At 45.9% G+C, this 11,461-nt stretch overlaps 1 protein-coding gene across 2 annotated transcripts in view; it reads right to left on the reverse strand.

The window, feature by feature from the left end:
• The window catches only part of CEP57 (centrosomal protein 57), a 29,814-nt gene extending 18,532 nt beyond the window's left edge, over positions 1–11,282 (reverse strand). For both annotated transcript variants that reach the window (XM_063127152.1, XM_063127151.1), the window contains exons 1-2: positions 11,199–11,282; positions 6,026–6,182 (exon numbers count right to left, since the gene is read on the reverse strand). In XM_063127152.1, the coding sequence (XP_062983222.1) occupies positions 6,026–6,182; positions 11,199–11,252 (211 nt within the window). In that variant the 5' untranslated portion in view covers positions 11,253–11,282. The remainder of the gene's footprint in view (positions 1–6,025; positions 6,183–11,198) is intronic.
• Positions 11,283–11,461: the final 179 nt, after the last annotated feature.

Consider the following 11,461-nt stretch of genomic DNA (forward strand, 5'->3'; position numbering starts at 1 on the left):
TGTGGGTGTTACAGAGTTTATTACTTCACTGTACATTTTGCTTCTTTGAAAATCTATTTTAAAGTGTTTTATTCTGTTTTTATTTTATTTTATCTTGTACTCTGCTCTGAAATTTTCAATGGGGAGCAGTATATAAATATTGTAAATAAACAAATAATAAAGCCTTAGACTTGAGCTGTGACAACATTTGAAAGACCTCTGCAGTCCAGCTCCCACTCAGTAACAGGGTTGCTACAAGAGGTTGAGTAGGCAATGGCACCCCTCCAAATTTCTTTCTCACGCACAATCATTTCACTACCCGACCCCTCGTTCACTCTCCCCACACACACACACACACTACCCTCTGGAGCTCGCATCTAACCCACCCAGGACACAGACCATTCTTCCATCATCCACACACGCCTCCCATCTCCTCTTCTGCAATCTCCATGGGCTCATGGGATCCCTGCAGCTACGCTCTCCAAACTCCATCGGGGCAATTCTTCGCTCCCAAGCCTCTCTGTGCCTTGCGTTTGCCCCACACTCTCCAGAAAAAAAGGAGCATGGTCTTGTACAGCCCCTTGCTTTGCCCCTTCCCACCCTAATCCTGAGGCTCATCTGCCTCTTTGCCTGAGAAGCGGCTGCTGGCTACTAGACATGTTTTGATTTGGCTAAAATGGGGGGGGGGGAGGAAGGAATCTGGATCTAGAAGCTCGTGGATTTCATTATTATTATTATTATTATTATTTAAAAAAACATCCTTCTATTCTGATCTGTTGTGTTTGTGCTGAAATGTACAATAAAAAATAATTTTTAAAAAGATAAACACTCTCCTCCTATAATGCAAGGGACTGAGGACCTAACGGTGCTATCAACATTCAGAAGGGTGGTATGTAGGCGCCACTTGCAAATGGATAAATATATGGATATTTGGTCTGCTTTTATTGAAGTTTATGCATAAGAACATAAGATGTACCCTGATGCTGGATCAGACCAAGGGTCCATCTAGTCCAGCACTCTGTTCACACAGTGGCCAACCAGCCATCGGCCAGGGATGAACAAGCAGGACATGGTGCAACAGCACCCTCCCACCCATGTTCCCCAGCAACTAGTGCACACAGGCTTATCGCTTCAAATACTGGAGGTAGCACACAACCATGAGGGCTAGTAGCCATTGATAGCCTCCTCCTCCAGGAATTTATCCAACCCCCTTTTAAAGCCATCCAAATTGGTGCCCATCACTACATCTTGTGGTAGTGAGTTCCATAATTTAACTATGCGCTGTGCATAGTTGCATAACCCACTTTTTCCAGAATGCTGTACTCAATTGAAATTGATACCTTTACCGCATGTACGTATGCTATACATACTACTACTTTTTTTGCTTGTTTATTTTTCCTTTATTTTCCTGTTATTCTGAACTGTTTTGTTTTGTTTGAAATCTACAATAAAAATTAAGTTAAAAATCATCTTTCTAACACTAACACCCACCCACCCACCGCACACAACTCATCACAAACTGTACCCCTGCTCCTGGATACTCTTCACAGTTCAAATCTTAGTCTCCACACGACACTTTGTTGTTGGGAAGCAGCAGTGGCCAAAAACCACATGAGAGGCTAGCAGGCAGGCAGGGGAGGCTCCTCTGAGGACCACAAGGCAGGTGCTGTTGCTGCTGCTGAAGCTGGGGCAACGATTGATTGATTAGTGGGAGATCCAGGACAAATAAAAGGAAGCTCTTCACATGGTGCATAGTTAAATTATGGAACTCACTACCACAAGATGTAGTGATGGCCACCAGCTTGGATGGCTTTAAAAGAGGGTTGGATAAATTCCTGGAGGCGAAGGCTATCTATGGCTACTATGTGCTATCTCCAGTATTCAAGGCAGTAAGCCTGTGTGCACCAGTTGCTGGGGAACATGGGTGGGAGGGTGTTGTTGCTGTTGAGTTATGGCTTTAGAAGCTGTTTAGTTATTGCACAGACTGGGTTTCTGGCACATAACCTTTTGTGTTAAGTCTCTGTCTGGGCCCTACAGAGACTAGCAGAGATTACAGCGGTTCTCAGCCAAGTCAGCAAAGACGTGAATTAAAACAGAGATTTATGTAGGTTAAAACAAACCTTTTTTACTGGCAAATAAATATATAATTTAGTTATGGCAGTACAGATACAAATACTTACAAACGGTCAGTCAATACAGCTCACATGAGGGACATGGAAGTTATACATGCACTTGAAAACACATTTACTTTTATAGACAACCTGTACAATGATGCAACTCCTTGCAACCCTTAATTGAAGACAATCAGTTAGACAATTATTCAATTCTGACACTCAATGTCCAGGTGTAGAGTTGACCTTTAAGTTTCTGCTGAGTCTTCTGTTCCTCCAGATCCTCAGCAATTAACAAATCAATGGAAAACATAACCAGGATCCATTCCAGGATCCAACAGTTGCACCATGTCCTGCTTGTTCATCCCTGGCCGATGGCTGCTTGGCCACTGTGTGAACAGAGTGCTGGACTAGATGGACCCTCGGTCTGACCCAGCAGGGATCTTCTTATGTTGTTCTCCTGCTTTTTCTTTCTGAGGGACCTGGGTAGAAGGCTGTGGCAAGACGAGGGCATCACCACTTGAAGTTATACTACAGCAGAGGTGCAGTGATATCACAGCTCAGAGCTAGAGGTGTCTCTTGCTGGGAAATCCGGCTCCTTTTGGGGCTCAAAGGAGTTTCACGGCATGTGCGACTCGCTTTGCATCTCCAAGCCAAGCTACGGGCTGTTCCCTGAAATCTGGGGACCTTTTTTTGCACTTTCTGGGTGGGGGTGGGGGGTGGAGGAGGAGGAGGCTCTGCAATTTGTTCAAATTATGGCTGAATTTGTGCAAAGTTGGGTGCCATCTGCATAACCTATGTAAACTGTTCAGACATTTGCACAAATTGCAGGACCGTAAAAAAAAAAAACGCTCAAGATTTCTGGAAAATGTCTGGCTGGGGAATGCTGGGAGTTATAGGACTTTTTTCTGTCTGGTCCACGCACAGGTTTGTTCCCTTAGCCTTGGGGTTGACGACATGGCTGGGGAAAACAAGAACCGCTTTAGATCATGTAGGGACTAAAAGTGGTGTTGATTGGTTTGGGGGCTGTTATTATGCTATGGCTTGGCTTGTTTTATTTTAAATGAAGATTTTAATGATTATTGTTTATCATTACCTCTTTGGGGTTCTTCACCACCAAGGAAACCTACAATGTCTCTTTTTCCCCTGGATGCTCATCCCATTTATACAATGTCTTTTTTAATATAAATATATTTAATATATACATACACACACACCTGTCTCAGGAAGCCAATTTCAGCTTGCGTTACATTAGCAAGATTTATAGAAGGCTTTTTTCCCTGGATGCTCATTCCATTTATACAAATTCCTTCCGTCTGTATTTCATAAACCATCTCCAGGCCTTTTCAGACTCCGCAAACATGATATATAGCCTAACGTAAGAGACTTGGTGGATTTGACGAAAAGCCTACTTGCTCTGGCATCCTATTGCCTGCATTGGGCAACCAGATGCCATAGGGTAAGCCCATACGCAAGACAGGAGAAAGAGGCTTCTCCCACTGTTGTGCTACAGCAGTGGTTCCCAAAGTGGGTGGTGGGATTGCATAGGGGGGCATTAAGAGGCAAAGGGGCAGCAGGGAGGTGCTCGAGGTGACCTTTTCTGAGCAGCGCTTCTCCAGAAGGTCTTAAAACCCAAGGACATTTTTTATAGGAGAAGGTAGTTTGGTCCCAAGCCATATAGGAGAAGAATCCACACATGTATTAATACCATTTAAGAAGAGTTCTTTTAACAGTGAATTGAAATTTTTCAAAAGCACCAAAATGCTAATGAAGAGACATACCCTGCTTGGTATGCCCTGCCACGCCGGCTGCAAAACAGAGGCGTTCGCTCTCTTTTCCCTCCCTCGGTAAGCCTGCAGCGGGTGCTTCGGATTTTGGATAAATATTCAGTTAATTGTTACTGTTTTGAATTTTATTGTTATTATCTTCCTTAGTGGGTCATTGAAAACTGCTATTCTGAACAATGCTTTTTATAGGGTAGGGTAGGGGGCACTGGGCATGAGTTTGTGGAACCAAGGGGGCGGTTACCTGAAAAAGTTTGGGAACCACTGTTCTACAGTGATCAGCAGACGGAGGAGGCATGTTGCCTCTGGTCCAAGTGGCAGCATTTATAGGCCTCCATAAAGCATCAACACCATAAAAAGATTTCTAGATAAAAGACTTGAGCAAACGGAGCTTCTCCTGTCAAGGAGGAAAACACGAGGTTGTCGTTTCGGGTTCCTCATGCTCCGACATCTGGCTTGGCTGCAAATCTCCCTCATCAATAATTAGCAGGGCCGCTTCTTCTCTGTAACAGGCAACACAGCACCTTGCCAGCATAATCCTCTTTTAATTAGGTTATCCAAGAGGGAACGCCATTTAGATCTGGGGGCAAGCTCAGCCGTGCCCCGGCCAAAGAACCTCTGATAGCAATATTCCTAAGCGTCAAGAAGAAACTGGGCAGGACCTGCTCTCTCCCGCGAATGGGTCAAGGCGGAAGAAGATCCATGCAAGTCCAAAATGGGCTTTAGGGCACTTAAGGGTCAGGTGCCAAGGGAGGGGAAAGGTAATTGTCCCACTGGTCTCCAGCAGTATCAATCATCTGGTCAAGAGTCTGCATTACATCAGCAGGACACTAGGAAATGGGGAAAGGAAACTGATCTATATTCTGCCTTGCTGTAATTTTATTTATTTTTGCATTTATATCCCGCCTTTTTTTTCCCCTCCAAGGCAGCATACATAATCATCCTCCTCTCCATTTTTATCCTCACAATAACAACCCCGTAGGTTGGGCTGAGAGTCTGTGACTGGCCCAGAGTCACCCAGTGGGTTTCCATGGCCGAGTGAGGACTAGAACCCGGATCTCCTAACTCCCACTCCAACCCTTCAGTCGCTACACCACACAAGCTAAAGTCAAAGCAGGCGAGCGAACACGTAAATGTTGGCGTTTATGACGCAATGGCAGCTAGATCGTATTGTGAACACAATTGTTGGGGGGCAAAGGGGAAGCAGAAACTACTACGGCTTTGTACCCCTGTTGCGGCGACTCTGACGAGCGGCCTTCCCCAGCCTCGTGCCTTCCAGAAGTTTGGGATGGCAACTCCCATTAGCCCCAGCCAGAATGGCCAATGGCTTTGGATTATGGGAGTTGTAGCTCAAAACATCCGGAGGGCACCCCACTGGGGAAGAAGGCAGCGCTATCAGCAGGAATCTATCAGGAAATAACAGCACCTTATTATGCCTACGAAGAATCACAAGCAAGCTGGCTGGGCAAACCTCTTTCAGCAAAGAGATCTAGAGAGGGCTTTACTCCAGAGAAGACCCTGCTTGCCTAACTTGAGGTGGGAGAGGGCACTTGGAGAAGAACGTCCACAGGTGATCATAATGAACACATGGTCACGTTTTACAGTGATCAACAACCTGCATTTACCACCTTCCATGGTCTCAGGGATTTGGGAAGGAGAGATGGAAGGAGGTAAAGAGTAAGGGGGGCTCCCAGATGGAAGACTCCCAAGCGCTGCTAGTCAGCAGGCATCGTGCAGCTGGTCCCCCTTTCCTCCTTAATGGAGTTTTGCGCTAAGAAAAAATGATAGAAGAAGCCGTGGCAGAACACAGAAAGGTTACAAATGGAAGAAAGCATCATCTGTACCTCTCCTAAAATTCCGTATTTCAGGCAGGGCCACCACACAATAAAAGCCTCATCTGGAAGCATCCAAAGCCTGATATAACCCATGCCAACTGGCTTTTTAAAATCCAAGCAAGCCACTTTTTAAAATAAAGCTACTACATTTTCTTAAATCCACATGTTACCTTTCTTCAGATCAGCTGGCGGATTTTATAAAGCAATTAAAAGAAAAGAAAATCCATCCCAAAGCACACAACAAAGCTTCCAGGCTGATTTACAAACTAGAACCTATTCCCAACGCAGGCCCATTTCCTCTGGGATGAAACATTACCTTTGCTGTTACTTTCTGGATAAGCAATTATGGGTTTGGCAGGGGACCGTCGCAAGTCGGCATTAATGAAAGGCTTGTGCCTAGGGTACTCTTCAAAGGACGCTGCTGACAGCCCATCTGTGAATGACGCGGATCTGTGACTTGCACGAAGAATACCCTGAAAGAGAGTAGAAATGGTTATTTGAGCTCTCTATGAGGCACAGAGGGCACCTCCCCTGCCCCCTCCTGTAATAGGAAGAATGGTTTCAGAGGGCCATGATGAGTGGGATCAGGGAAGCCGCTGCTAAAGAAACTAGACTTTAGGAAGAGTTGAAATAGAGATAGGCAGTCTGTGGCCTTCCAGATGTTGCTGAACTCCCATAATTTCCTCTTTCCTCCCCGTTCCCTTTTCCTCGAGTGTTGTATCTGTTTTAGACCGAAAGCCTGCAGACAGGGACTGTCTTGATTGCGGTGTACAAAATTATGCATAGTTAAATTATGGAATTCACTACCAGAAGATGCAGTGATGGCCACCAATTTGGATGGCTTTAAAAGGGGGTTGGATCAATTCCTGGAGGCTATTAATGTCTATTGGCTCTGATGGCTATGTGCTACCTCCAGTATCCGAGGCAGTAAGCCTGTGTGCTCCAGTTGCTTGGGAACATGGGTGAGAGGGTGCTGTTGCACCATGTCTTGCTTTATTGGTCCGTGGTTGACAGCTGGTTGGCCACTGTGGGAACAGAGGGTTGGACTAGATGGACCCTCGGTCTGATCAAGCATGGCCCTTCTTATGTTCTTACTTGATTATAAGACACTCTGGAAGCATCCCCCCGCCCCGAGGAATACATATATCATCCCTGATCACTAGTCATGCTGGCTGTGGCTGATGGGAGCTGGAATCCATCATCTAGAAAGCCACAGCTTCCGCAACTAAGAATCCCACAAAAGACTAGCACTTTGAACTTAAAAGAGACATACGTAATTATAATACCATCCCTCCTAAGACAAAGTTCCCATAAATTCCTATGCATTTACACATTTTAAACCACACTTATATTATGCACACATGTCATTAAACAGTCATTCATCCAACGAATTTAAATATTTTGCAATGTTGCTTTAATTACACTCATTCTTATTTGGCCAAATATCTCACTTCCACTACTCATTCACAAAACCATTCAACTTTCTTTCTCACACGAACTCTTGTTTCATTAAAAGCAAACTCAGCCAGCACACAGAACTCCACTTCTAATTAAAAAGAGAACAAGCTGAACGAACAGCTATCAGGAGCTGTATGACAAAAGACCTAACGACAGTACAGCCTAGTAGTTGGAGTGTCAGAGACCTGGGTTCATATTCTCACTCGGGTCAAGTCTATTTCTCAGCGTCAACTACATCACAGGGCTGTTGCAAAGATATCGCAAGGTTGGGGTAGGGCGAGAACCATGTATGCTACCCTTAACCTCCTTGGACGAACAGCAAGATTTTAAAAAAGCAGCATCAAGATATTAAATAAAGGAGTATCAGAAGGAGCCAACAAGGGCCAATAGTGATGAGCATGTAAGAAAGCAAAAGATGCAGCTACAATCAGAGCCGGAGGGGCGGTTCACACAGACATGAGTGCGTAACTCTGAAGACGAAGGGAGATGTCTGCTGACATCTCATGAAACATCAGATCAGACCTGACAAATAAATAATATTTGCTCATCTGGCTGTGTTTGAATTGAGGCTTTCTTATGCTACTCCTATTTGTTTTTAACATTCGGACAGTTTTATTTGTTTTGTTGCATTTTCAGCTGCCTTGAGCACACCTGGTGGAAAAACGGGGCTGGAAATTTAACCAATACGCTAGCTCTCATGGCTGGCAAGGGAAGAGGGTCCTGGTTCAAGCAGGCGTAAACGCCCTGTCTGGATGACTCCTGCAAAGTAAGCTGTAAGTTGTTGAATGTTCTTGGAAGGAAGCATGCGTTTTGCATTTGTGTTGTACCCTACCTCAATCCAGAGGGAGAGGCAAGTAACAAAATTTATTTATTATTATTATGAGCTACGGAAGCCTTCTGCAATCTGACGCCCTAAGACAGCCTTCCTCAACCTGGAGCGCTCCAGATGTGTTGGACTGCACCTCCCAGAATGCCCCAGACAGCAGAACTGGCTGGGGCATTCTGGGAGTTGTAGTCCAACACATCTGGAGCGCCCCAGGTTGAGGAAGGCTGCCCTAAGGAGATGTTGGACTACAACTCCCAACATGCCCCAGCCAGCCTTGTAGTTCAACACACGGGCGCCAGTTTGGGGAAGACTACACTAGTGTCAGACTAGGCCTGCCGAGATCTGAGATTAAATCCCTGCACAACCACGGTGCATACCTTGGGCTGTTAACTATCTCTCAGCCTAACGTAACGCATCACGGTCTTTGTGAAGATAAATGGGGGTAGGGAAGGGAACCACAGACGATGCTTTGAACTACATGGAGGACAGGCAGGACATAAATGAGATCTACCACTCTGAGTCCCCCAGGGGGATAAAAATGCCATAAACCAGGCATGCGGAACCTCCGGACCATGAATCTAATCCGGCCCACGGCGGTTCCACATCCGGCCTGCAGAGCTTCACTGGGTTCCTCAAAGGGGTGGAACTTGGCCATCAAAACCCACTTCTTAGAGGAATCCCCGCTGTTCCTCTCACGGCATAAACAATCAATCAAAATCTGCCCATGTACTGCAGCACAACACCACAGCGTCCCTCAGGCGGCAATCCAAAGCACACCTGCTTGCTTGGAAGGGCCGGAACAACTCCAGTTTGACTTCCAAGCCCCTAGTCAGGTTACCTGCGATATGTAAGGATCTAGTCTAGGTGATCAAGTAGGAAAACGTTACAAACAAGGGTGCCTTTTCTTTCGCACCATAAATGAGATACCTGTGGATGAACAGGCTACTATCATTGTGAATTTGTCTTATTTGCAAGCACACTTCCAAGGAAACCTGGGCAGGACCTGGAGGCAGCCTTCACTGTTACTATTTCCAGATCCTTCCTTTGCCTGCCTCCCACACACCCTCAGTGAACGGCTTAGGCTACATCGCATGGGGTGGCACATCCATCTTTTGTGGCCCGTTGCACACACAAACATCCACTTGAGTTTAATGTAAGTGATAAATGCTCAGTTTAAGCACACTAATCAGCTGTTTCTATGCGACATTATGATTAAGTTCGTCTTGGAATACCCACACCTGTTCTGAACTGGAGAAGTACAAAATAGGGAGGAGACTAGAAAAACCATGAAGAATTATTTATTCTAAAGAACTATCCGAGCGAGCCCTCGAAAGCAAGGAGACAATGCAAAGGACAGGGGGGCATGGGCAATTTTCAGCCTGATATAGCGATCTCAAAAATTCCAGAGATTTTTGGGAAATGAATTCCAAGCAAATGTATTCAAAGCTTGGCGCTAAGGACCCAATCTTATACACACTTATTCCCAAATAAGCCTTGGGCTAAGATGACAACAGTAGTAACTGCAGAGTTCCTTTCCCTCCACCAGGTTAGGGGTACATTCTGTATTTTCTTGTTTATTATTGAGTTTTGTAAAACACATTTCCCAGAAACCATATCTAAGGATGTGCAGAGATCTGGGTGCTACTTTTTGGGGGTACAAAACAGGATCTTTTCAGCACAATCCCAGGCTCCTTTCCTTCTACTCACAATTATTTAGAACCTACCAAGTATTTCTCTGTCTCCACGACTCAATGGTGTAACATGAACCACAGTTCCATATAATGTTGGCCTGTGTGAATTTGTCTTCAGTTAAGAGCCAAATCAGATGAATTCAGCAGTTGGATTCCAGCAGCCCAAGCTATTCATGCATCTCTGCTTTGGAGACTCATATCCACCCACCTGCACACAGTCTTGTTTTAATTGGATTTTACTATTTTAAAATTTCATGCTGGTTTTAACATATTAATGGTTTAATTTGTTTTAGAATTGCATATTTATTGTTCTATCTTATATGTATGATTTTATCTGTAAACCACCCTGAGATGCTTGTGTAGGGTGGGATATAAATGTTTTAATAAATAAATAAATAAATATCTGCGTAGAAGTAAGGTTGATTATGCTCAATTGGGCTTACTACCACCTATGCCATGCAGTGCAACCCTATGCATTATCACTTGGGAAGTAACTCTCAATGACCCTGTTCAGCTGACATGCTGAGCCGCCACAGTGGTTAAACATTTTGAGCTAAACATTATGGCTTAGTGTGTCGTGCGAACCATTCCTAACCATGGTGGCTACATAACCACGGATGCTCACTAACTTATTTGCTGCAAAAGAGTTAGCAGGAGGAAAAAAGGCGGGATATAAATGCAATAATAAAAATGAACAGGGGGAGACTGTGAAAACATGCTTATTTTGACGTGACATATAGGTTGGGAAGCTAAATGGGATTCAAGGCAATGGGGTAGGCCGGGGACACACACTCTGCTCGACACCCTGAAGAGCCACCGCCAGGCAATACTGGCACACCACCAAACCAGATGGGCAAATGGTCTGATGCAGAATAAGGCAAGTTCACATTCTAAGGGATCTAGGACTAAAATAGAGACATTACATTAATTGTGTGCGTAGCAGCTTGAGTCATGTTTTCAGTTTTACTCTAGACACAGGGGACTGATTCACAATCTTAAAAGTCTCCCCTACCCCCCCCTGCCCCCATGATAGGGGTCCAGACCTGGATGGGGGCTCCTGCATCTACTCTAGAGTAAATCGGAGGGGGGGAAGCAGGGTCGATTATGGCTCTTTAGTCTCCTTTGCTTTGCGGAGTCCACAGGTGCGTGGCAGGGCATACTCGGCATTCCCCAACCTGCACCCTCCCATATGTATTGGGCTACAACCCTATCATCGCCTGGCTGGGAACGATGGGAGTTGTAGTCCAACACTTTTGAAAGGCGACCTTACCTTGAGGCAGGTCTGATTCGAAGCGGCTGTTTCCAATGCTCTTAAGCTGTGTCAGTGCCGCGAATGACGCGCAGCCGTTCTAACAGCGAGCCCGCCTCTGAGCATGTGAAGAGTGCTTTTCCTCCTCACTGCATCCCACCCGCCATAGACAAACACACACACTCCAGGGTTGAGAACACGGAGTGCGAAGGGGCCCGGGGGCGTCTCCCGCTGCACACACACCCCGTCCCTCCCTCGAGCTCACCGTGTGCTCCGAATCCCCCGCCATGTCGTAAAAGGACGGCCGCAACGGGTGCATGTCCCTTTAAGGCCAGCGAGCGGCTACGAGCGCCGCCTCCCCCGCCTTCCTCCTCCTCCTCCTCCAGCTGTCCCAGAAACACCGCGGCTGCAACGAGATAGCTCAGTTGAGTGACACAGCAACCGGCCAACCGCACTACATCCCGCCCACAGCAGCTCCCGGACCCGTTGCTTTTTACGCCGGGTTGCGTCATAGACCCACGGCTATGA

This window comes from Elgaria multicarinata, chromosome 5 (assembly GCF_023053635.1).
Source record: "Elgaria multicarinata webbii isolate HBS135686 ecotype San Diego chromosome 5, rElgMul1.1.pri, whole genome shotgun sequence".
Lineage (NCBI taxonomy): Eukaryota > Metazoa > Chordata > Lepidosauria > Squamata > Anguidae > Elgaria > Elgaria multicarinata.